At 36.1% G+C, this 27,784-nt stretch overlaps 2 protein-coding genes across 3 annotated transcripts in view; one reads left to right on the top strand and one right to left on the bottom strand.

The window, feature by feature from the left end:
- The window catches only part of AGBL4 (AGBL carboxypeptidase 4), a 1,348,432-nt gene that overhangs the window by 615,737 nt on the left and 704,911 nt on the right, over positions 1-27,784 (top strand). The gene's annotated exons all lie outside the window — the stretch shown is intronic.
- On the bottom strand, positions 22,306-23,056 carry LOC121481651 (protein C1orf194-like). Its single transcript, XM_041739184.1, has one exon. It carries the CDS (start codon positions 23,028-23,030, stop codon positions 22,515-22,517), a length of 516 nt encoding a protein of 171 aa, XP_041595118.1. The 5' UTR covers positions 23,031-23,056; the 3' UTR covers positions 22,306-22,514.

Below are 27,784 nucleotides of genomic sequence, written 5' to 3'. Positions count from 1 at the left end.
GCAGGTGCTCAACCACTACACCACCCAGGTGTCCCTATTTGCAAAAACATTATAAAAAGGTTCTTGGAGGAAGGGAGCAAAGAATGATGACCAGATGGAACTTTCCAGGTCTGCTCTCTTTTTGCTAAGTGGAGCTATAGCTTTAGGGTACAACCTTTGGGGGAAAAACATGGCAGCTGCTGTGTAGAGCCTCTCAGCTTCAGTCACTGAAACATGGAGCTACAAGTTTAATACCTCTACTGATCCTCACTCCAAGTCAATGCCAAGGGATCTGTTATCTAACTCAACTACCAACATATCGGTGACTCCGAAATATATTTTGTTGCCACAGGTCTGATATATAGTGAGTTTGAATTTCATGCTCAGTTTCCCTGCTTACTGCTTCATCTCTTCCTGAGATGAGAAGCCAATCTATTTAGGCCTGAAAAGACTAGCTGGGGACTCTTATACTTAAGTCCGTTTTTGTCTTTTATATTTGGGTCTACAGTGAAAGGAAGAACTTGATTCAACTTCCTTTGCTTCATTTCTATATTTTGCTAATTTCTATTCCAAAATACTACTTTATATTTGTAATAACATTCAGCAGTGTCTTACATACTGAAAGGGGAAGCCAAAATACCTTTGAATTTTCATTTTCTTAACTTTTCAGAGAAGATCATAATATTGACTTGCCTTACAGAGCATTAGGATTAATTAATTAACATTGAATAGTACTTAGGAAATGTTAAATACTATAGAAATGCTAAATAGCTTTATTAGACTTGGAGTCTAAAAGACAAATGAAACTCCAAACTTCATTTAAATGCTTTTATATCATGGGATTTCTTTTCCTCTCAAAAGAATCTTAAAGGAAGTTATGTAGCTACATTTTTGGTTCCAAATAGGAAATGTCACAATGAGTATAAAACATAGATGTCTAATTTCCTTACCTTTTCTGTCGTTCCCTGTTTTTCCATTGGATCACGCATTTATATAAAAGCATTCTAGAGTTGAGAGAGGTTATATAGCTGATCTGGGGATTACACAATAAGTAAATTCCTGAGTCAGATTTAGAATCCAACATCTTTCTTACTTCTACTCTGATGTTCTTTGCACTGAACTGTGTTTCTTCCCTTAATAGTAAAGGTAAATTATGGCCTTTTATCATCATTTTTTTCTATTTATTATGGGAAATTGAGATCCCTGAGATGGTCCAAGATGAGAGGGCACTGCACACAGGCAGAGATAACATTCCAAAGTAAAGATTCTTGGAATATTGAGGTGGATAACAGGAGTGGGTGGGACCAGGGGAATGGCCATCCACTTGCCATGAAGTGTAAGGTATTGAAAACTAGTTGGAAGTAAAATTAGATAGCACATTGATTTAAGAAGGGATTTGAATATTACAATAACAAAGTTTTTATTTAGCCATAAAAAAGAATGAAATTTTGCCCTTTTGCAATAGCATGTATATAGCTGGAGAGTATAACACTAAGTGAAATAAGTCAATCAAATAACATATGGTTTCACTCCTATGTGGTATTTAAGAAGCAAAATCAATGAACAAAGAAAAAGAGATAACACCCCCCCCAAAAAAAAACCCAGACTTTTAACTATGGGGAACAAACAGATGATTACCACAGGGAAGATGGGAGATGGGTGAAATATATTAAGGAGATTAAAAGTATGCTTATCATGATGAGCAGAGTAATGTATAGAATTGTTGAATCACTATATTGTACACCTGAAACAATATAATACTGTATGTTAACTATACTGGAAAAAAAAATAAAATTAAAGAAAAAGAATAATGAAGTTTTTGTCATGTTCAGTTTGAGGTATGGTAAAATGACCAAGTAGAAATGACTCGTGGTTAGTTGAAACTATAATTCTGATTGCTAATGATAAGAAAGCATGATTTGGCAGTCATTAGCAAGGACGTATATCAAAGTCACAAAAAAGAGATCTCTGAGGGATAGAGAGGACAAGAGCAAAAAAATCAAGATCCACTAGTGAAATAGTTTATAGCAAATTAGCTCAGTATACTTGATTTATACATGGGAAAAATTGAGGAAAGAAGAAAAGGAAGAAGAAGAAAAGAAAAAAGTAAAGAAGAAGAAAAGAAGAAAAAAAACTACTTAAAATTATTCAGTAATTCAGTGAAGAGTTGGAATCAAGAGTCCATGTTTCTTTATTCCCAGCCCACAGCCCCATTTCTTCCACTAATACTTATTTCAACCAATTTAGGTGTTCTGCAACAGAGAACTATAGCTGCTCAAGTGAAATTGAAACTTGAAATGGAAACCAACATCATGAACAGGAAGCGAATATTGCCTTCCTTATTTTTAAGCATTTTCTACACAGCAATTCTTAGGTTCATCTTAGAAGGTATGGCCTCTGGGAATCGGGACTGCAAGTTCCCAGGTGATTAGACATGGGTTTATTTCTCCCTCTGATTTCCCTTCTCTTAGATTGTTTGTTTGTTTGTTTTTTCTGTGTTCCTTTCTTGAGGGACAGTTTGCTGAGAGACATTTGAAATATTGCTAGGGAATATATGGTTCATTTTTTAAAACAGAAATGTCCCCTTTCCCTCAGCTGCTGGGGAACCCTGTCCTGAAGCCTTCTATGAAGGCTAATTTATATTCCCCCTCCATGAAGCCTTCCACTAGTGATGGAGAAATTAAAATTCACTTTTAACCACTGTTTATTAATGTTTATCTACCCTGAATCAGGATTCAATTTAACCTAAATGAAATTATTTCAGTAGCCAATGATCAGTGATTAGTATAATTATACATAAGGGAATTGAGATGCAGATAAGGGATAATGTGACATGATGATGGTAGACAAAATAAGGACCTTCCAAAGATATTCATGTTCTACTTCCTTAGAACCTGTGAATGTTAACCTTATGTGGCAAAAGAGACTTTGCATATGTAATTAAAGATTTTGAGATTAAAAGATTATGTTGGATTATTTAAATATAAATATATTTATTATATAATCATAAAGTTCCTTAAAGGAGGATGTCTGATGGGTTAGAGTCAGAGGAGATATGATGATGGCAGCATAGAGGTCAGAGGTTTAAAGATGCCTGATGCTCCTGGCCTTAAAGATGGAGGAAGAAGCTACAAGCCAAAGAGTACACAGGTGTCTCTTCACCCCAGAGCTGCACCTCAGAACAGAACAATGAAAATTCTTTAGGCTGAAGAAAAATGATCCAAGATGGTTCTCCACAGTTTGACTATGAAGTTCCTAAGTTGATTTTCTTTGTATTTATCTTGCTTGAAATTTACTGAGTTTCTTGAATCGGTGAATAAAAGTCTTTCATAAATTTTCTGAAATTCTCAGAAATGTGGTAAGGAATGAAAAGCAATAGAAAGGACAATTATATGGCAAAAGGATATTAATCATTTAAAATGATAGTGATAATAATATCTTCTGCAAATTATAGGTAGAAGTAATATATTTGACCATTGTAGTACAAAAGGGAGAAGGGAGTAAATGGGATTAAATGATCATAAGATTCTTATATATATTTTTGGAAACAGACATAAGTAAAAATTTAATGAGAAAACTAATAAGTTTCTTAACATAAGGCCTATATGACTATTGATTCAACAAATATTGAGATTCCCACTATATGCCACTAACTGTGATAGGCACTGGATTATAGAGAGATTGAGATAATTCATGTTTATCATTAACATTTCTAATGTTAGAAATATTCAAAAATGAATAAATGATAATGGTCAGTGAAATTTTCTGAGTAAAAGAGAAGCAAATTGGAATTAACAAACATCACGGTGGATATAAGGATGGGGGGACAGAGTCAGATGATATGATTTTCTCTTGGTTCTGTACTGCCTAAGTTTACTGCTTTAGCCCTGCTTTTCTAGAATTTTCTTTAAAGAAACAAATTAATGATTTTCTAATGCCCTCTGGATATGAATATTAAAGATGTCCTCTAGGCAACCTTGGTGCCAAGAGGAAAGGAATGATTGATATATTCTCTTTCTCTCTCTCCCTCTAATAAGGTAAACAAAAGTGGCTCAAATTTGTCAGAATACCAGTTGTGGATCAGACTGCTAGAGAGAGTGTCAGCCTTTATAGTAGAGTGACTCAGGATGCCATTAGCATACTGGTCACTGGACTGAATGCAGTGCAGTGGGTATGGGGTCATAGTCAAGAGGTGAGATGAATTTTCTGTTGTTAAAGCAGCTCTGCAGTTTCTCTTTTTCCTTCGGTTGTGATAGATTAAGAAGATACTGTCTGATGATTAATGCTATTAAAGATAAATTACTTCTTGGGTCTATTTGGGTTGTTTTCCTATAGATTTCTCCCTTCAATCAGCAATACCTTGTAATATTTGGAATAGGCAGAATTTCAGGATAATCACTAAATTCTGAAATAAAGTCATTCATTCTCAAATAAAGTCAATAAAGTTAGATCATAATGGTGGATCATCTATAATAACTACTGAACCACCCAGGTTTTTTTTGTTCCTCAGGATTTTAGGCATATATAAAACAGCGGAATAAAGACAGATATGCAACAACTGCAACTAATTTAATGATTAATATAATTCAATATAATTCATTTGTGTGTATTTATTTTTGTATTTTAATTCCAATGTAGTTAAGATACATTGTTATATTAGTTTCAGATGCATAATATAGTAATCAATGGTTATATATATTACTCAGTGCTTATCAAAATAAGTGTAATCTTAATCTCCTTTACTTGTAACCCATATTTTGTAAATGTTATTGTTAGAAATTTAAAAGATGTAGGAAAATACCAAGAGTAACATTACAAATACCCTTGTTTGCTGCCCAGAATTAACAACCATTAATATTTTGTTATATCTGCTTCTGTTTTTTTGTTTGTTTTGTTGTTGTTTTAAGAAAGAAGGCATTACTTAGGTGGCCTGGGTTGCTCAGTTGGATAAGGGTCTGACTTTGGCTCAGGTCATGATCCCAGGGTCCTGGGATAGCCCCGCATCGGGCTCTCTGCTCAGCAGGGAGTCTGCTTCTCCCTCTCCCTCTGCCTCTGCTTGTGTACCCTCTCCTTCTCTGTCTCTCTCAAATAAATAAATAAAATCTTAAAAAAAAAAAAAGAAAGAAAGAGGGCATTGCAATTTATATTTGTTTTCTTAGGGTGCTGCAACAAATTACCACCAATTGAGTGGCTTAAAACAACAAAAAATTGTTTTCTCATTGTTCTAGAGTCCGGAAGTATAAAATTAAGGTGAAATCAAGGGCCATGCTTGCTCCAGTCTCCAGGCGTCAGAATTCTTCCTTGCCACTTCCAGCTTCTGGTATCTCTAGGCATTCCTTGGCTTCTTTGGCTAGTTACTACACCACTCCAACCTCCGTCTTTATTTTCACATTACTTTGTCTTCTGTGTGAAGATTTTCCTCTTCTGCTTCTAATGAGGACACTTGTTGGATTTAGGATCCACTGGGTAATCCAAATGATTTCATCTCAGGATTGTTAATTTATACCTACAAAGACCCTTTTCCCAAAGGGTTTGGATATAGACATAAATTCAGGGGGTGGGGCGAGGGAACCATACAACCTACTACATAGCTATAGCTAAAATTTCTTTTATTCAAAAAAGCAAATCTCATTTCTTATCCCCACTTGACAAAGGTTGCATGTTTCTTTCTTGTCCATGTACATACTGTTTTATAACATTTATTTTCACTCGTATAAAACCATCTAATATTTTTCTATGTGTGTATAGTTTGGAATTTACAAAAACATCATCCTGTATAAAACAGTATCCTAAAATTTGCCTTTTTATCTCAGTGTTATATATTTTTATAACTGTGTAATTTGGGGAACTAAAACTAGCTATTCTCTAAGTCTGTTTCTCTTATTTGTTTTTTATTAATCAATATAGACTAGGTCCCCCAAAACCTTAGTTATTTAACACATACAATAGTTATTTTTTCACTTCTGCTACACAACCAGCTGGGTCAGTAGCATGCTATGCTCTACAAATGTGCTCAGGGCCCAGGTTGAAGAAAGTTTCACCAACTTGGCCTCATACCCTCTGAACATCAAGGCCTCCTCATTTACCACAATAGGAAAAAAGAAAGCTGTAGGGTTTCACACAAGTAGTAAAATGCTTCAAAATAGAAGTATCATTTCCTTTCATAAGTTATTGGCCAGAAATACTCACATGTCTCACCTAAATGCAAAGAATGTATAGTCATATGTCCAGAAGAAAGGAACTGGATACAATGAGCAATAGAAATCTGAAATACTTTCCTCTTATGCCATCATATATATTTACTGCATTATACTAATTATAGGGGAATATACCACATTCCCCTATTGATGGACATTAGGAATTTCTATTTTTGACTTTGCAAATAATGCATTTGACCTTGGCGTATGGTAACTTTTGTCCATATGTGAAAATTTCTCCAACTCATGACTAGAAGTGGGATTGTTGGGGCATAGGTTATACCTATTATTTATTTAGTGGGGGACTACCATATTGTTTCCAAACAGGATTTTTAAAAAATATATTTATTTATTTAGAGTGAGAGGAGGGGCAAAGAGAAAAAAAGAGAGAATCTTCAGCAGACTCCCTGCTGAGCACAGAGCCCAAAGCAGGGCTGAATCCCAGGACCCTGAGATCATGACCTGAGCCAAAATCAAGAGTTGGACACTTAACCAACTGAGCCACCCAGGTGCCCCTCCAAATTAGATTATTAATTTCCATTCTCACCAGCAATATATGAAAATACCATTTTCCTTACGCTTTTATCAGCCTTTAACATTATCATGCTTTTAAAATTTTCATCAGTTTGGTGGAAAGGGCATCTCACTGTTCCTTTAATTTACTGCTCTCTAATGACTAGCTAGGTCGAACATCTAGCTAGATAGATTAGATAGATGGATAAGTAGTTTTTTTTTTTTTTCAATTTAACTTAACAGATATTTACCGAACACTTACTGTATACCAGAAACTGTGCCAGGAGCTAGGAAATAGCATTAATCTCCAATTTCAGGCAATAAATCTGGTCCAGGGATGTGTTGGAATACAGGAAGGATCAAGTAGGTTAAGGAGGTCCTGACAGATTCAAAGTGAATGTGACCTCACAGACAGCACTAATGAATAAGATTATGCGATCATCCTAGGGTATTGTTTTCTCTGAGCCACTCTCCTCTCCAAAGCATCTTATAACCCCAGATGATAGTTATGTATGTATTGGGGGAGGTCAGTGATGAGGGGTGTCTCTTAGTATATTGAGGCCTAGCTAAGGGTGATTTAGATCACTGTTTCGATTCCTGGCTATTCATTCTGTTCATTTTTCTTTTCTTAGTTGTAAAACCCTTGATTTTATGGGTCTATCACTTCCTGGTAAAAACTGCATTCTCCCTACTTTCTTGTAGCCAGAGAAATGTAAGCAGAGTGTGCATCTTGTGGGAAACAAATATCTTTTAAAGAGGTGTCATATCATGTTTTGTCTTTCTCTTTCCAGAAAGCTGGAATATGAGCATATTAGCTGGAATTTCAGCAGCCATCTTAAACCATGAGGTAGCATGCTAAGAGTGATGGGTAGCAAAACAGAAAACAAAAACCCTAGGTTCTGATAATGGGAGAGTCACCATACCAATTCTGGAGTACTTAATTCCAGATTTTGTTTTATATGAGAGAAAAATAAACTTCTATTGTGTTTAAAATATTGTAATTATTTTTCTGTTTCTCACTCCCAAAAAGGGAGGATACACACACTACACAGTATATAAAATCAACACCATAATTCCTTTAAAGTGTTTGTTCAGTGTATCAGAATTAGTTGGAGAAAGGATTTGCATTACAAAAATGAAAACCAAATACCTTATGTCTTAAAATATTTTCAAATCATTCCACCATAAGGGAATTTTTATTAGCCTCTCAAATGCATATAATCATCCTTACCTGTACTTAACACCATCTCTGTAGTTTCTTTTTCTGTGTACTTGGTGGAAAACTCAAATTCCACTCATTTGCTGGTATCAAAAACTACAGTTGTTTTTATTGCTTGGGTTTTTGCCATCCAAGTTTTGCCATACCCAAATTTATGTATTTCCCCAAGCATGAAAGGAAATCTGATGCTAGATTAATAGTATGATATATAAAATTTTTATCCCATTATACTTTAATAATAATAGTAACTAATATTTATTGAAAACTCACTTTGTGATAGGCATCATGTAATAATCTACATTTTCCTTTTTCACTTTTATTTTATTTATTTACTTTTAAAGACGTTTTATTTAAGTAATTTATACACCCAATGTGGGGCTCAAACTCACAACCCCAATATCAAGAGTTGCATGCTCTACCAACTGAGCCAGCCCAGGCACCCTCTCTTTTTCACTTTTTTAAGAAAAGATTTTATTTACTTATTTATTTATTAGAGAGAGAGAGAGAGAGAGAGAGAGAGAATGAGTGGGGGAGGGGCACAGAGAGAGAGAGAGAGAGAGAGAGAGAGAGAGAGAGAAGCAGGCTACCTGCTGAGTGGGAACCCCTGGATCATGACCTGAGCCAAAGGCAGACATTTAACCAGCTCAGCCACCCAAGGTTACCACCTTTTCACTTTTAAAGACAACTGTATTGGGGTGCCTCCATGGCTCAGTTGGTTAAGTGGCTGCCTTTAGCTTAGCTCATGGTCTAAGGTCATGGGATCAAGCCTGCTCAGTGGAGAACCTGCTTCTCCCTCTGCCCCTCCTCTTGCACATGCTTGCTAGCTTTTTCTCTTTCTCTCTCAAATAAATAGATAAAATATTTAAAAAATAAAAACAACTATATTGAGGTATAATCAACATAATATAAATCACACATATTTAAAGTGTACAATTTGATGTTTTGACATGCGTGCGCATTCATGACACCAACTCTTCCCCAGGCAACTACTAATCTTCTTTAACTCACTATAAATTAGTTTTCTGTTTCTAGAGTTTTATATATAATGAAGCAAAAACTATGTACTCTTCTTTATCTGGCTTCTTTCATTCAGTAGAACTATGTGGAGTTTCACTGGTGTTGCATTTATCAATATTTCATTCCCTTTTATATATTTTATACATCTTTCATTATATAGACATACCACAATTTGTTTTTATTTCATCTGTTAATAGACATTTGAGAGCAACCCTATTTTAGTTATTACAAATAAGGCTTCATGAACATTCAGGTACAAATATTTGTTATATATGCTTTCATTTCTCTCAGGTGGATACCTAGGAGAGAGATGAGTGGATCATATGGTAGGCAAATACTTAATCATGTAAGCAACTGCTAAATATTTTCTAAAATGGCTGTACCATCTGCATAAATATAAGGAATGCACTGCCCTTCATTACCTGACCTCTATTATCGTTTTTATTTTTACTTTTTTACCTCTACTGTTTTGAAAACCATTGTTTCATATATTTTGTCCCATTCTTTAGCTTTTTTATGCAGGAGTATAAATCTGATTCCTGTTACTTCAACTTGGACTGATGCAGAAATCTTTTTCTGTCTCATTTAGTGCTTGCAAACATGGTATTATAATGTAGGTGGTCTCCCTATATGGAGCCTGCTTCTCCCTCTGCCTCTCTCTCTCTCTCTCTCTCTTCCTGCTATGTCTCTAATAAATAAATAAATAAATAAATAAATAAATAAATAAATAAATCTTCAAAAAAATCTAAATGAAGGTATATAAAAGAAGGTCTTTCACATAGTAAGTTCTAAATAAATATTCTTTTTAAATAAATATTTTTACGTGAAAAGTTGGTTTTGATTCTAGGTCTCCATAATGTCAAAAAAAAAAAAAAAAAGCCTTTCTTTTTTTTTTTTTGTCACTCCACAAAGCTGATCAGCCATTTCTTTTTTTCTTTTTCTTTTTTTTTTGTGCCTAATCTGTTTTCTTGCATTTGCCCAGTTATATTGACCAATTACACATCTGGAAATGTGAGAAAATGTATTATTATAGTTTAAATAATTAGCTAGTTGACTATTGGGTGATGTGATTTAAACATTTTTATTGAGGTTTGTTTTGGTATTTTTGTTGTTGTTGTTCATTTGTCTTGTTTATTTAGATTCCACATATGAGTGAAATCATATGGTATTTGTCTTTCTCCGACTTATTTCACTGAGCCTAATACCTTCAAGTCCATCCATGTTGTAGGAAATGGGAAGATTTCATTCTTCCTTATAGCTGAGTAGTATTCCATTCTGTGTGTATGTGTGTATGCACATCACGTCCTTTTTATCCATTCATTCATTGATGAACACTTAGGTTGTTTATATATCTTGGGTATTGTAAGTAATGCTGCAATGAACATAGGGATACAAATATCTTTTGAATTAGTGAAGTGGAACAGCTGGATTAATGAAAGATCTATTCTTAATATTCTTAATTTTTCTGAGGAATTTCCCTACTGTTTTGCATAGTGTGACATCAACTTATATCCCCATCAGTAATACATGTGGGTTCCCTTTTATCCATATGCTCATCAACACTTGGCGTTTCTTGTCTTTTTTAATATAACCATTTGAACAGGTATGAAAAGATATCTCATGGTGGTTTTGATTTGTATTTCCCTCATAATTGTGATGCTGAGCATCTTTTCTTTTCTTTTCTTTTCTTTTCTTTTCTTTTCTTTTCTTTTCTTTTCTTTTTTGTTGGCCATCTGTATATCTTGTTGGGAAAAATGTGTATTTAGATTCTCTACCAATTTTTAATCTTTTTTATTGTTGAGTTATATGAGTTCATTATACATTTTGGATATTTAACCCTTCCCAGAAATATTATTTGCAAATATCTCACTCAGTGTGTTGCCTTTTTATTTTGAGTAGTTTCTTCACTGTACAGAAGCTTTTTAGTTTGCTACAGTCCCATTTGTTTATTTTTACTTTTGTCACCCTTGCTTTGGAATCAGATCCACAAAGATATTGCTAAGACCAATGTCTAAATGAAAATCTGCATTAAAACAATACATATACAGTAATTATAATATTAAGTGAGACTGACATCTTTACAAAGTTACGTGTTATATTACCCTATATTAAGGTTGTTAGATTTTTGAGGTGGGTGTTTCAAATGTCTTCTCTTAATTACCACTGTGTGACTGAGGCAAAATACAGACTCCTGCCTGCTCTTTGTGTCTCCTTGGATTTTGGCGGGGATTGTTTTCTTAATTTGCACTGAGATATTTATGTTCAATTAAAATTTCTCCCAATTTTCTTAATTTGCAACCACCAGACAGGCTAGTGGTTGTTTTATTGTATAACAGTGGGGATGTCTAAATCTATTTCCCATATCCTTTCAGTTTTGGATATAATTTCTCATTAGAGGTAAATGGGCTTTGGTCTTTTCGCTTTATTCTCAGCTCTTTTTATAATGATGATGATATGTTATTTGTATTTATAGATCATTTGTTGTGGGACAGTCATGACCTTAAATACTTAACAGTTCATTATTGCATTTATTCCTCAAAATAACTAATATTATTGGGCACCTGAGTGGCTCAGTTGGTTAAGTGTCTGCCTTCAACTCAGGTCATGATCCCAGGGTCCTGAGACTGAGCCCTGCATTGTGCTTACTGCTCAGTGAGGAATATGCTTCTCACTCTCCCTCTGCCTCTCCCCCTGCTCATGCTCTCTCTATATGTAAATAAATAAAATCTTTTAAAAAACGAATATTTTCATTCTATGGAGGTGCAAGCTGAAGTTTAGGAAGACAAGGTAAGAATCTCAAGGTATAGCCAAGTGAGTCTAGAACCTTTTCTCCTAACCACTACACTACATTTTTCTTATTAAAAATGCAATGCATATTACTTTTGTAGAAATAATAAAAATACAGATAACAAAAATGAAGAAAACAAAAATTTCCTATAATTCAATTAAAAATGAATTAATTGTTGACATGTCAAAATTTTACTTTTTGTTTGTATAGAAAGAAACAAGCAAAATTCGTGTACATATATTTTCTTCTTAAAAATTAGATATGAAACCATTTTGCAAACTTGCTTTAACTATCTTCCATTTGGCAATACATTCTGAATATTTTCCACACATTAAGTACTTTTGTATAAGATTCTTTTGAAGGAATCTCAGGAGATTATTGTTTGGATGCATCATAGTTTATTGTATCAATCCTTAGTGTTGAACAATTAATTAAGTTTTACAATAAACAGCGCTGTAATAAATGGTTTTGTGTTTACTATGGTATTTTTAGGCCAAATTCTCATATGTGGAATTGAAGTTATGTATACTTAAAACACTTTTGAGCCATATTTTTTTTTTTTAAGAGAGAAAGAGAGCACACAAACACAAGGAGGGGCAGAGGGAGAGTGAGAGAGAGGCTCCATGCTCAGCTCACAGCCCAATGGTAGGTCTCAATCTCACAACCCTGCGATCATGACCTGAGTGAAATAAAAATCAAAAGTTGGACACTTAACTGACCCACCTAGGCACTCCTAGGCACTCCTAAGCCATATTAATAAAATTCCCTCCAAGTTCTGTCATTTAATACTCTTTCCAGCATAGTATAAATATGCCAGCCTATATGATTGTTTTCAAAACTAAGTAGTACCTTTTTGTTAATGATTTTTAGCTTTCTTCCTAAGTTAGATATTTTCAGGAAGACTGATGGCAATTTATAGTTTTGTTTCATTTTTATTTTTTTTTCTTTGCAGTTTTCTGGTTCATGTCTTTCCTCCCTCCTCTTCCTCTCTCTGTGTCTCCCTCACTCTCATAATGGTGATTTTTTTTTTTTGGTTGTGAGAGATTTTTTTTTTTTTAATTAATAGACTTCTATAAACATGTGTGTGCAGACTTTGTGTGGACCTAAGTTTTTACTTCATTTGGGTAAATACTAATGAGCAGTGGGTCATACGGTAAGAATACATTTAATTTTCTAAGAAACCACCAAACTGTCTTCCAAAGTGACTGTGCCATTTTTCACTCTCATCAGCAATGAATGAGAGTTCTTGTTGCTCCATACCTCTACTTGCAGGCATTTTGAATTTTGGTCATTCAAAAGGGTGAAATCTCATTGTTGTTTTAATCCGCAATTCCCTAGTGACACATGATATTAACTATCTTTTTGTGTGCTTGTTCTGCTATCTGTATCTTCTTTGGTGAATCTTGGAGATATCTTTGCAGATCTCTCACCCATTTTTTTTAATATTTTATTTTTTCATGAGAGAGAGAGAGTAGCAGAGACATAGGCAGAGGGAGAAGCAGGCTCCTTGCAGTGGGCCTAATGTGGGACTTGATCCCAGGACCCCAGGATCAGGACCTGAGCCAAAGGAAGATGCTCAACTACTGCGCCACCCAGGTTCCCTTCTCACCCATTTTTTATTTGGGTTGTTTAAGTTTCACTGTGCATTTTAAATACCTTATTCTTTTCTGGGTACCAGAAAATATTTTACAAATACTTTCTCCTAATTTGTGACATATCTTTTCATTCTCTCCTTTGAAAGCTTTTTATATTGAGTAGCTTTTTCTGTTTTATAGAATTGAATATATTTTCCCATTTTATTATTTACTTTTCAGTTTTCTTTATAATATTTTTGATGTTGAGAAGTTTTGATTTTCAAATGGTCAAATCCACAAATTTTTTCTTTGGGTCTTATTTCTTAATAGTTAAATAAACAAAGACTTTTTCCTTTCAAGAGTAAATAACTAATTGCTCATTTATACTCTCTTTAAGGGCTCTGTAGCTCAGCTTGGCTTTTCTTTCCTTCCTCTTCTCTTCCCCTCTCTCTCCTCGTCCTCTTTATCCTCCTCTTCTTCCTCCTTCTACAATCTTTAATCTGTTTTGGTTAATAAGGTTAAACATAGGATCTTAACGTTAGTAGTTTCTCAGTGATTATGTTTAGGCATCATTTATTGAAAAATCTATTAATTCTCCAAGGAAAGGTTTTTTTTTATCATATTGGATGATTCTTTTATTATTTTAAATCACTGGAATTTAAGCTTTATGAGAATAGGAACTCTATCTTTTTATTTCTCTGTATTCACAGAGCCTAGAATAGTTTTTGGCACACAGCAGACATTCAGTAAATTTCTACTGCATAATAAATAAGTGAATAAATGAGTTCTTCAGAATTTTCTGTTCTATTTTATTACTATTTCTGTACCATTAGAATATTGTTTTAATACTTGTAAGTTTGTAGTATATTTTACTATTTTAACCCAAGTCCTGCTTTACTACTCTTCTTTTTTTAAGTGTTTTTGAATGTTTAATGTGTTTGGAAGATGATTTTTGGAATTACTCTCTCGCAGTCTAAAATTATCTTTGCTATTTTCAATGAGGTTGTGTTAAATCTATAGAATAGTTTAGGCAGAGTTGACATTATAATGTTAAGCCCTTCCTTTCCATATAGGAACATGGTGTGTTTCATCTTTTTCTGTTCATACTAGAGTTTGGGTAACATTATGAAAGTTCTTTATTTTTTAAAGAAGTTTGGAGGTAGTTTCTATTTATATTGCTATATTGCTATTTATATTGCTTTTGAGCATTAGAGTTTTTTTTCTTTTATATTTTGGAATTGAGTTTTGCTGACGTATGGGAAGCTATTTACTCTTATTGTAGGTTCCATTTATATTAAAAGATTTTATAAGGCCAATAGTGTTTCTGTGAACTGTAGGCATCATTCAGTGCCCTTGCATATCTTTAGATTTATTTTATCTTCTAGATAAAATAAATTATTTATTTCATCTACTAGAGGCAATGAAAAGCATTAAAAAAGACCTTAGAAACATAAGATCTGAAATCAAGTCCTGCCCGTCACTCCTATGACATGACAAATTATTGAGGATCATCATTGACCCTCAATTTATTAATATGTAGAGTGAAATAACCTGCTGAGGACCTGAGAAAAATAATGGTCATAACTTTTTTATCAACTATGACATTATGTAATAGTATGGATAACTGTTTATTATTAATTTGGGATCCCCAAATAATATTTATTATAATATTTATTATTTTAATATTAATAATATTATATTATTAGTATAATTATAATATTTATTATACTTATTAACATATTATACTTATTAATAATAAGTAATAAGTAATTATTATGCTCACAAAAATCTTATAAAGTAAATACTGTTACTATCCTCACTTTCATATGGAAGCTTAGAGAAGTCTTTAGAAGTAGTGTAATATAGTGGTTAATGAGTGAGAGCTTGAAGCCTGGCTGTCTGGCTTGAATTCTAACTCCCCAACTTACTCACTATATGAGTTTGGACATATTTTTTAACCATTCTGAGCATCAGTTTTTGTACTCATAAGATGGGAAATAATAATAATAATAATAATAATAATAATAATGTATACTACGTAAGTGGCTTTCTGTTTTTTTTGAGATATTTAGAATAGACATAGAAAGTGATGAGTTAATATGCACGTAAGAAGTGATGAATAAATACGAGCCAAATTACTGACCTGTGCTTCTTTCTTCAAGGGCAGAAATTCTGTGACAGTTATAGAGGCATATGTGTTGCAGGATCACCCTAATGGCTTAAATGAGTACCACAGGATCAGAATCTCTCTTCCTTAATCAAATTCTTCTTGTTTTTCAAAGTTTATTTTATGTAACCAGATTAAAGAGAGGCTTATATGATTCCATTGATTATGGTCACAATTTAGATGGCATATTCGGATCAGTTAGAGCAAAGTCTGAGTAGCAGCCCTGTATCTCTTACATTCTTACCTGCCACATCTAATCTCCTAGAAAATCCAATTGGCTTTTCTACCAATACTGCCCTTGACTGAACCACTATCATCTCTCGCTTCGATTACTGTAATAGCCTCATAATTCATCTTTCTGCTTATACTTTTGCCTCACTTTGGTCTATTGCCATAACAGTAGCCAGGGCTATCCTTTTAAGACATGAGTCTGATTGTGTCATGCCTGTGCTCAAAACTCGCTAGTAACTTTCCACTTTACTTTTTAAAAAGAGAGTATCTTAAAATAATTTAAAACAAACTACTTAATCTGGCTGCCTGTATCCTCTAAGATCTTATCTCTTACTACTTTGTCCCTCACAGTTTTCCTGCTACATTGACCACTTGCTTTTCCTTGACTATTCAGGACATCCTTCTATTAATCTGTTCCTTCTGTCTAGAATACTCCTTCCTCAGATAGATGTTTGGCTAAATCCATTCCCTCATTTAAATCTTTACTGTAAACAAACTTTCAAGTGAAGATTTCTTTGACCCTTGTGTTTAATAAAGAAAACTTTTCTGCTCCCACCTTAAAACTACACTTATCCCTGTGCCCTTCTCCACTTCTTTTTATAGCACTTAATTTTATCAGTCTGTTTTGTTCACTGATACAGTACATAGTATGAAGGCCCTTAATATTTAATATTGATTTTAATAGTGCATTTGTTAGCATTATAGAATAATGAAATTGTTAAGTTTGATAGTCACATAATGAGTATCTAATATATCCTTCATGTTCCAGAAAAGTTTATGACCATGTAATTTTATTTCTTTATTATTTATATCTACCACTCCTGGAAGGAATGTAAGATATTTACATTAAAAACAATGAAGAGGGATCCCTGGGTGGCGCAGCGGTTTGGCGCCTGCCTTTAGCCCAGGGCGTGATCCTGGAGACCTGGGATCGAGTCCCACGTCGGGCTCCCGGTGCATGGAGCCTTCTTCCCCCTCTGCCTGTGTCTCTGCCTCTCCCTCTCTCTCTCTCTCTCTCTCCCTCTCTCTGTGACTATCATAAAAAAAAAAAAAAAAAACAATGAAGAAACACCAGCAAAAACTCCATGATGATATAATAGGACCATTGAAATGAGGATAAAATAACCAGCAGTAAGAAATGAAAGGGGGATCCCTGGGTGGCGCAGCGGTTTGGCGCCTGCCTTTGGCCCAGGGCGCGATCCTGGAGACCCAGGATCAAATCCCACGTCGGGCTCCTGGTGCATGGAGCCTGCTTCTCCCTCTGGCTGTGTCTCTGCCTCTCTTTCTGTATGACTATCATGGATAAATAAAAATTAAAAAAATTTAAAAAAATTAAAAAAAAAGAAATGAAAGGAAGAATAAATGTAAAACTGAACTGTGCTTCCCAGTAGCCAAGGCAGAAAAGGGAATACATTGAATTAGGTAGTCCTTGCTGAAACACAATCTATGGGTTATCAATATCAGTGATCAAATGTGCTTGTCTAATATAGATTCCTGCCCTCCTCTAGACATGTATCAGCATATTTTATCCTTGGGATACACATGGGAGTCTGCATTTTTTGCAAGCTCCTTAGGTGATTTTAATGTACAATGAAGTTTACAACCTTAAGAGGTACATGCACATGTGAGATTCTGAATAATTGCCATCAATAGTGGGAAAGGGTTTACAATAGCAATTAAATTAACTTTTGCAAATGAAGTAACTTGTCACAGGTCACACAGATAGTTGAGCCTAGACCAAAACTTGTTTCCTATCATCCAGCCTTTTGTTTTTTTCTGCTACACCTAGTCATCATAGTATACTTTATCATTCAACTTGCAGTGGTGATCAGATTGAATTGGCTGATGTCAGACTACTAGTAACAAGTCTTACATTCTTAGCCTATGCGACGGTCCCTATTTCTCATATATATCTGAGATATATAACCTACATGTCATCTCTCTGTTTAAAAAGATTAACTGTGTAAAGTGTGTCGCATGACCTAGTACACAGTGCTCAGTATAGCTTATGCCCCTTTGTATATTCCCAGCCTCTTGTGTATTCCAGACTAAACTTCAGCCTTTTTGCATCACTTACTGTTCCCCAAATACATGCTCTGCATTCCTTCTACCTTGCTTTTTCTTATTCTGTTTTCTTCATTTATTTATTTTTTTTAAACTCCATCTTTTTTTTTAATTTTTATTTATTTATGATAGCCACACAGAGAGAGAGAGAGAGGCAGAGACACAGGCAGAGGGAGAAGCAGGCTCCATGCACTGGGAGCCCAACGTGGGATTTGATCCCGGGTCTCCAGGATCGCGCCCTGGGCCAAAGGCAGGCGCTAAGCCGCTGCGCCACCCAGGGATCCCTGTTTTCTTCATTTAAATTCTCCCTATCCCTCATCATCCTAGCTAATTAGACTTTAAATACCAATGTTGGGTCTTAAAAATTTTTTTTTTCTATTAGTGCTTCATCTATTATAAAGAATACTGGACAAAGAGGAAGAATACTTGAGAACTGGTCTTAGTTTTAGATTTCCCAGGTAATCTAAGATATATTTATTTTCTCCAGACCTTGATACCAGCTATTAAAATGAAAGTACTAACTAATCTTCTAAGGTCTTCTCCTTCTAGAACATCCTCAGGGCATGCCTTCTCTTGCAATCTTCCCAGAACTCTCTGATGACTTTGTTATAGTGAAATTTACCAATTATTATGTAGACTAGCTGATGTATCTACATTTTATTTATTTATTTTTGAGTATAGCCTGCACACAAAGATCTACATTTTAAATCACCCAAATACACATAGCAATATTTGACATGTATATTTGTGTCTAATCAATAGAATATTTAGCTATATTGTTTCCATCCCTTTAAATGATTTAAACATACTAAAATTAAAAAAATAATGTTAGTTGTATTCATATCCTCATGTAAGTATACAATCACAGATGATATGTCTCTTCAAACTGGGGGAGGTCTTTCGTTAACTCATTTTCTTGATCTACTTGAGAGTCCCTAGGAGAAATAAAAGCAAAATTGAATCTCCTGCAAATAGAATGGTTGGCTAGAGAGGTGGCAGGTGTGCATCTCTTAAGCCTGATAGCAGATAGAGAGCCTAGCACATAGACTACTGAGCTAGCACTTGTAGACATTTGTAGAATGATAAATTTGGGCAACATAAATGCATTTATATGAATTATCGTTCCAGACTTATACTTGCAATATCTCCAGTCTTCACAGTAACCCTATTAGGTTGGGATCATTCATGCGTTCATTTTGCAAATGAAGAAGCATAGTACAGTTTATGTATGGTGAAACCAAAATTCTGACCCAGGTCTGTTTTCTGCAAAGATTATGTTATTTCACCTCATCAGATGATTTTGGAGTTTATCAAATAGATTAAAATTATATCTCCTTGTTGAAGGTAAGGGTATTGGGTGGGACTGGTTAGTGGTAGAGACAGTGTTTTCTGGATGAGCCTTTGGAAAAATGACAAACTTGCTATATATGAAAATTTCAGTTTGTCATAAGAGAACACATTATAAGATAGTCAGGATCAAGAGTATGTAAGAGTCTCTTTCCAGAGAAATCCTTCCTTCCTAGCCTCAGTGTACTGAATATTTGCATGCTCCAAAGTTATGGATTTGGAAGATATTAAAAGAGAATCTGGCCATATTTGAGGCACACATAGTGGAGAGAACAAAGCATCTGAGTTCATTTTCCACATGCAAGTGATGTAAACTTTCCTAGCCTCCACTTTCTCATCTGAAAAATCAGACAAATAATAAAGGATTATGTTGATGAAAATTTCCATTGTATTACCGGATAATAAGTCTTTGTGAGGTCAGACACATGTTCTCAAGAATTCAAATTGAAAGAGGAAATAAGCAGTACCATAATAATAGCTTTCAGATGAATAATACTATTGAGATACCTATCATTTTTCTATCCCCCACACACCCTTTGAGAAGAACTTGTCACAGCCTAGAAGAGACAACCCTATGGACCATGTGACCTCAACTCCAGAATAGACCAGGAATAGTTATCTAGTCCAAGCTGAAATCAGTCACATTTCTCTTTCTGGAAATTAGGGAATTTGTTGGTTGACTATGAAAAACAACTAGAAAGTCTGATTAATTTGGGCTGAAGGACACCATTTTGTAAAGGCTATGATGTCCATATGGAAGTAGTTGAGCAGAAAAGCCTAAGGAGAAGAATGAAATCAACAGATCAGAAATGAGAAACTGTGAGGCTGTTCCTATAATTAAATGAAGGGGAATATTGTGTTCACCATTTCTCCTTGCTTTCCTGCAAAAATAAAGTAACTAGATGTAGCAGAAAATAAATAAATAAATAAATAAATAAATAAATAAATAAATAAATAAATAAAATTTGAACCTTTGTAAAAAAAAAAATCTCAAAGAGAGAGAAAATGAGAAACTACTTGACTGTTTTCTAATAACCATGAAGCCCATTTGTGAGTGGGGTGCTGATACTGATATCTTTAACATTCTTAAGATAAACCCCACTTGTCTGAAAGGAGCATGAGTGGGATTCTGATCTTTACAAACCAGCAATCCCTAAACTTTCAGAATGAAGGTTATCTTGTATCTTGGAAACAGTAGCTCCTTGGTATTGCAAAGGCATTTTCCTCGATTGCTTAGAGCCAAAAAGTTTACAGCTATGGGATCTTCTTTGCTCAGTAAGTGAACAGATCCCTTCCTTCTTTATAAAGCCTCATGTAAATCAAATAATAACATGAAAGATGACTTAGTCCATGTGGGCTGCTACAACAAAATAGCATAGACTAAGTAGCTTGGAAACTATGGAAATGCATTTCTCATAGTTCTGCAGTTTGGGAAGTCCAAGATGAAGGCTCCAGCAGATGTGGTGTCTGGAGAGGGCCCACTTCCACATAGATGGCCATCTTCTCACTGTAACTTCAATTGGCAGAAGGGGACAGGAAAGCTTCCTGGACCTCTTTTATAAGGGCACTAATCCTAAGGGCAGAGCCCTCAGGACCTTATAACCTCCCAAAGGCCCATCCTAAGGGCAGAGCCCTCAGGACCTTATAACCTCCCAAAGGCCCAACTTCATAATTTCATCACTTTAGAGATTAGAATTTCAACAAATGAATTTCGTGGGAGTCGGGGTGGGGGGAATATAAACATTCAATTTATACTACTCTGCCCCCTAGATCCCCCAAAATTCATGTCCTTTTCACATGCAAAAATATATTCATTCCATTTTAATAGTCCTAAAATTCTTAACTCATTCCAGTAGCAATTTAAAAGTCTGAATCCAAAGTCTTATCTAAATATCATCTAAATCAGGTATGTTAAAACTCAAGGTACAATTCATCCTGAGGCAAATTCCCCTCCAGCTGTGAACTTGTAAAATCAAACAAATTATATGCTTCTAAAAATACAGTGGTGGGACAGGTGTAAGATAGACATTCTCATTCCAAAAGAGAAAATAGGAAAGAAGAAAAGGGTAACAGGTCCCCAGAAAATCCAAAAGCTTAAGACTGAAGAATAATTTCTGATTCAAAGCTCTGCCCTTCAGACCCACTGGACAGAGTTCCTGCTTTCTGGACACACTGAGGCAAGGTTTGGGTCTCCAAGGTTCTGGTGGCTCTGTTCCCGTGGCTTTGAGTGGCCCTTCTCCATGGTTTTGCTGGGTGCTAGTGATCCTACCAGGGCAGCTCATTCTCTACTGCTCCTCTAGCCAGTGTCCTAGTAGAGGTTCTCATTGGTGGTCTTGTCCCTGTTGTGACTCTCTCAAGGGGGTTCCTTCCTTCAAAATCTAGGTGGAGGTAGCCATGATCCCCATTCTTTGCTGAGTGAAGCTCACTGCTGTACCACAGCCCACTGGAGGTGTACCTGTGGCAGCCAAGGAGAGTGACACTAAAATGTGGGTAGAGCCTGTTACGTGAAGCTTGATGTGAGGCTGGGACAGCAGCAGCCCCTTTGAAATTAGGCCCTTACGCTATATGCTTGTGATGGAAAGGACAGCCCCAGTGATCTCCAAAATGCCTTCAGGGCCATCCTTCCATTGTTTTGGACAACAGCTTCTGGCATCTGTTTAGTTGGCTGATCCATACTGATCTACTTATCAAATTTGGCACACTCTTTGTGTTTTCTCCTGAACAAGTTTTTTTTCATTTCTTTCATATGGATAGGTTGAGAATTTTCCAAGTTTCCAAGGCCTATTTCCCTTTTGATTAACAACTGCATTTTTAAGTCCTTTCTTTACATGCGTTTACTAAAAGGTTACGAGAAACTAAGCTACCCTTTCAACACTTGCTTAGATGTTTCCTCAGCTGAATAACTGATTTCATTGTTTGCCAGTTCTGTCTTCCACAAAACAGTAGGACAGGGACACGATTCAGTAAAGTTCTTTGCCACTTTATAACAAGGATTGTCTTCCCTTCAGTTTTCAGTAATATATTTGTTAATCCTATCTGAGATCTCTTTTTTTTTTTTTTTTTTATTTTATTTTATTTTATTTTATTTTATTTTTTTAAATTTTATTTATTTATGATAGGCACACAGTGAGAGAGAGAGAGAAGCAGAGACATAGGCAGAGGGAGAAGCAGGCTCCATGCACCGGGAGCCCGACATGGGATTCGATCCCGGGTCTCCAGGATCGTGCCCCGGGCCAAAGGCAGGCGCCAAACCGCTGCGCCACCCAGGGATCCCCCCTCCCACATTTTAAAAGCAGTTAAGCGGCAACTCTCAGTCCATGGGTAATGCACTTCAGGCTTCATCCAGCACAAATATATTTAATGGAGGTGGGCGGCAGTATGTTCCACTATGATTAATTAGTCCAGGGGCCTGTCAACACTAAGTAGAGAAGAAGCCACCATCATTCTTTCGGGAGTAGCCTCCATTGGTGGCAGCAGTGTGAGGGGACACTATGGATCCCTGGATGCTGTGGATAGACTCCTTCTTAGGGTTGATCCAGTGTCTGATGTTAGCTCGGGAAGTGACGGAAGGTGGCGGAGGAGGGGGTAAAAGTTCTCCAGGGAATTGGGTCTTGATGATTCCATGGGTATCCTGGGTGGTCTCCTGGTGTAAAAGTACCTCACTTTTGTTCTTGAATGTCCCTGTGTGGTGGTTGTACAAGGCTGCTAAGCGGAAATCCAGGTCATCCTTTGGTATCTCAGGATCAAGAAAATAAATATCCCGCCTCGTGGAGGTGATTGTGGGAGTTGAGCTGAGCCGACTCCAGGGTTCCTGTTGCTGAGCAAGGTGAGTTGGGTTCTTATATGGCAGTTTCTTGGAAGCCCGGAGTTTCCCCAGGTAGGAGTCATCGTTTTCCAGCGTAGGGTGCTGGAGAGGGTCTCGGGGGAAAGGCATGGTAAAAGGCGGAGCGAGACGCGGGTGCGAGGGACGGATATCTGAGATCTCTTAAGAATGGCTTTTATTGTCCATATTTCTCCCAGCATTCTTTTCCCAACCAGTTAGAAATTCTCTAAGAAGACTGTGGTTTTCTCTGCAGCTCTCCTCTCTCCTTCTGAGCCTTTAGCAGCCCCTTCACAGCAGTGCAGGCTTTTTCTAGTGTGCACTTCAAAACTTTCAGCCTCTATCCAGTACCCAGTTATAAAGCCACTTCCACAGTTATTAAGTATTTATTACAGCAGCACCCCACTCTTGGTACCATCTTTATTTCTTCGTCAACTTGGGCAGCTATAACAAACTACCATAGCCCGGGTAGCTTATAAACAATAGGGATGTATTTCTTACAGCTTTAGAGGTTGGGAAGTTCAAGATAAAGTCTCCAGCAGGTTTGATGTCTGATAAGATCTGCTTCTACATAGATGCTGTCTTCTCTGTACAGATGACTGTAACCTCACAGGGCAAAAAGGGGCAGGGGAACTTTCTTGATTCTCCTCTTTTATAAGGAGGAGGTATAAGGATATGATCCATCATCACCTTCCTAAGGCCTCACATCCTAATTCCATGACCTGAGGGTTAGGATTCCAACATAGGAATTGGGGACTGGGCAGAAATATTCCACCTGTAGCAAAAGGAGTGGAAAGACCTTTTACTGAGCTGGGTACGGGGGACCAGAAAGATGAATTCTAAACCTAACTCAATGTTGTATGATAAGAATAATAAACTTCTGATACTTTCTTAGACCAGTAATGAAAATAGCAACTACATAATACAGTAGGTATTGATTATATTCATATCTTATTTAATGGCATCATAAATGATTAACTGATTTCTTTTTAAGAAGCAATTACATTTCCTATGAAGTATATATAACTCATCACACACATCAGTTTATTAAATCAAAGAGAAACTTCAAACAGGTGCCTGCCAATGTTATCTAGAAATCATAAATAATTGCATTAAGTATAATTTATTGTGTAAGTTAAGAAGGGAGCCAGACTGCTTGGGTTCATGTATCAGCTCCAATAAAAATAACTTTTGGTTATTTAACCTCTCTGGCCTCAGTTTCCTAATCTATAAAATGACAATAGCAGTACCTATATTATACTGTTGTGAGGATTAAATTAGTTAATTTCTGTAAAGTGCTTAGAATAGTGTTGGCACATAGAAGGTGCTCAATAAAAGTCAGGGAAATTAGTAAATTTAGTTCGACTTACTAAAACATTAGAATCCATTGTTGAAAAAAATCCTGAAAAAACATTTAGTAATAACTATGTCTAACATTTGTAAGTTGATTCATGTATCATGAAAAGTTCTGTTAGCACATATTTTAATTTTTATAGTAACCCTATGGATTAGTCATTACCCATATTCTTCAGATATTGAAAGTAAATTCATGGAGGAGAAAAACAGCTATTTAGGAGTTATTTTAGATAGATGGCTGAACTGAAATATCCTTTATCCTACCTGCCACTTGCAGGCTATTGGGTAAAATAAAGTGGTTCAGAGTGTGATCCAAGTGACTTTTCTTTGTGGCTTCTGCTTATTTTCCAAGTCTCATCCATCTACCTATATTTTAGGCAGAATTGGGTATTGACAATAGTCTATAATTGCGTAACCACTGGATTGCTCCCCTGTACCAGCCTGTCTTCTTTAGCCACCATCTCAAAGATTCCTCAAGTGATAAATTCCAGCAGGTTTTCTGGCTAAGTAGCTGAGAGTGGATGGAGTCCATGGGTGTTCATCTGCAGGGAATCTTATATTGAACAATACAGTGTACTTCTGTCTAATTTAACTCATCTGAAATCTGCTTTACTTCTTTCCTTCCCTTCTTCTCTCTACCACCCCCCACCCACCACTTTCTTTTTCTCTCACTTTCTTACTCTCTTCCCATTTGGCTACTGTCCTCCTTGGTAGAAATGTGTTTACTTAAAAAGACTATGCCTTATAGCAGAAAGAACAGGGCTTGTTTTAGTCCTTACTTACCATAAATTTATAATAAAAGTATCATTATAGAGTTAAATTAGCTTATATTAGGTCAGCTGAGTACTTTCCTTTGTTAACTCCCTTAATCCTTACAATGTGTAGCAGGTATTATTTTTTTTAAAGATTTTATTTATTTATTTGAGAGAGAGAGAGAGAACAAGCATGAGTGGAGGGAGGAGAAGAGGGAGAGAGAGAAGCAGACTCTCCACTGAACAAGGAGCCTGACTCAGGGCTTGATCATGGGATTCCAATATAATGACCTGAGCCAAAGGCAGATGCTGAACTGACTGAACCACACCTAGGTGCCCCTATATCATATATTATTAACAGCATTTTATGGTCAGCGAAACTGACCCTCAGAGAGACTGAGACTCAAGATCTCCTGAAGACTGTATGTGTGTTCCTTCACTATCACTCTTTCCCTCTGTGTGATATTAGTTAAGTCACATTTCCCTATGGGAACCTCAGTTCCAGTAATATAAAATAAAGGAATAAAATTAACAGTCCCTAAGTTTCTTTCTACCTCTAGCAATTTAATACCTCTTATGTGGTAAGAATTATCTCCAAAATAGAAAATCTAGGTATTTCAAAACTATTAAGACATGTGTCAAAAGTGATGATATTTTTAAAGTTAAAAAAAAAAGTGCATTTAAAAGATAGGAAAAACATCATTGTTCATCAATTTCCAGAGTTCTTTTTTTACAGATGTCAATACAAAGTTAAATGCTACAATAATTATATAGTGTAGATTTTCTCATAATTACTACTCTTTCTTTGGCTTGCTCTACAAAGAAAGGGGGAAAAGGGTAGAAGAAAAGAGGAAGGTTCACCTTGCAATGAGGAACTGACTGCCTACTTTTCCTCTGAGAGGAAATCAGCATAGGATCTAATTGTTCCACAGCCAAGAATAATTTGAGAGTTCCTAACAGAAATAATGCTATAAATTGAGGTTTATTTAGCGAATATCCACTTTACAATGGATAGTGATACATCTATGGACCTTTCTTTTAATAATTAGCTACCAGGATCTGAGCACCTATTATATACCACAAATAAACAAGGCATGGTCCTTGTCCTCAAGGCGCTCCCAGGAGGAGGGGGATAATAGGTTGAGTTGTGAGCGTTAAAAAATAATTACCCAGGTGCAGAGTTCCAAAAAGACATTTTAACAGAGTATGTAAAACCACATAAGGAGCTAGATGTCATTTCCATGGTTGAATAGGAGCACGCAAATGGAAGAGATAAGTCTTAAGAGATGGGTAGGGATGATCATATAGGGCACAAGCTGTCATGTTAAAGAACTTTGGAATTTGTCCTGAAGACAACAGGAAGCCATTTAAGGGTTTTTGGAAGGGATGATAGAAATTGTCTTGTGGAAGAAACCACTTTGGCCCCGGTACTATGCTGAAGCTATTAATGGAAGCCCGTGGATCTTCTGTTCAGAGAGCAGTTTATAAGAAAGCATACCAGCTTATCTCCAGTTTTGTTATCAAATTATACTTTAAAAATTATGACGCAAAGATGTCCTTTTATTATGTTTTTTTTTTTAAAAAAAGATTTATTCATTTATTTTAGAGAGTGAGCACGTGCATTAGAGGAGTGGGAGGTGCAGAGGAAGAGAAGAATCTCAGGCAGAGTTTGCACTGAGCACAGAGCCAAAGGCAGGGCTTGATCTCAAGAGCTCGAACCAAGAGTTTAACCAACTGAACCACCCAGGCACCCCAATTAATGACATATATCTAGCCTCTGTTTGTTTTTTGTTTTTTGTTTGTTGTTTGTTGTTTGTTTTACGGTCTCAAGATAACATTGCAAAGAAGAGATTATTGCTTCCCATCTTACCAATTAAGGAACACAGAAATCTGCTGAAGTTAAATACTGACTCAGGTCACAGAATAATGGCAGAACTGGAATTCAAACCCAGGTTCATGTGGCTCCGAAGTCCCTGCTCTTTCCCTTTGGTACATCTACAGCTACAGTCTAGATCTGGAACTTGGCTCCCAAACTTTTATTTCTAAGAGTACACGAATTGCTAAAAGAGAGTTACAAGAATATTTACCTTCATTATATGATAACAAGCAAATGGTCACCAGGACCAGATAAAAGCATTACGAAAAAGGAAAACAGAAAAATTTTGGGCTGACCCTATGTTCCTGGCCAGAATTCCTGGAGATAAAGCCCCTATGTCAGGAAACTCATAAATAGTTAAGGATCTCAGTGGTGGATTCTTGATTGTAATTTCCCAGGAAGTTGTGCCCTCTCCCTCTTCTCAGGATAATTTTCCAGGAAGGAAGAAGGAGGGAGGAGAGACCAGGTACCCCCATGATCCAAGGCCATTGGGAGGCAGTGCCAGCGCCTGCTGCTCTTCAGGGAGTGGGAGGCAACCCTGATTTAGCACGACCACTGCTGAAGGTTCCTTGGAAGCTGGCCAGCTAGCATCCTTCCTGGGGTTCTTATTTTGCAATCTGTTTGCAAATAGAAGGAATGCTGCCAATTTGACTGGGGCATAGAATCCAGCAGAGATGATGATGGTAATAACTCTGCAGTGGCCAGGCACTGGTGCTATCAGGGAACCTGAGGTGGAGGGAGGCTCTGTTGCTTTGAATAACAGTTCCTGGCCCTAATGGCCTTAGAGTGATGGGTGGGACTTTCAGCCCATTCTCCTCCTGGGCCGGCATCTGTTCCTTAGATTAAAGGAAAGGCTGCCTGTTCTCTTCCCAAAATAAATACCT

Source organism: Vulpes lagopus, chromosome 23 (assembly GCF_018345385.1).
Source record: "Vulpes lagopus strain Blue_001 chromosome 23, ASM1834538v1, whole genome shotgun sequence".
Taxonomy (NCBI): domain Eukaryota; kingdom Metazoa; phylum Chordata; class Mammalia; order Carnivora; family Canidae; genus Vulpes; species Vulpes lagopus.
This window is presented reverse-complemented; position numbering and strand designations above follow the sequence as displayed.

What these genes read in the sequence shown, in the direction of transcription:
- LOC121481651 (XM_041739184.1), bottom strand. Translation starts at nt 23,030, where the DNA reads ATGCCTTTCCCCCGAGACCCTCTCCAGCACCCTACGCTGGAAAACGAT.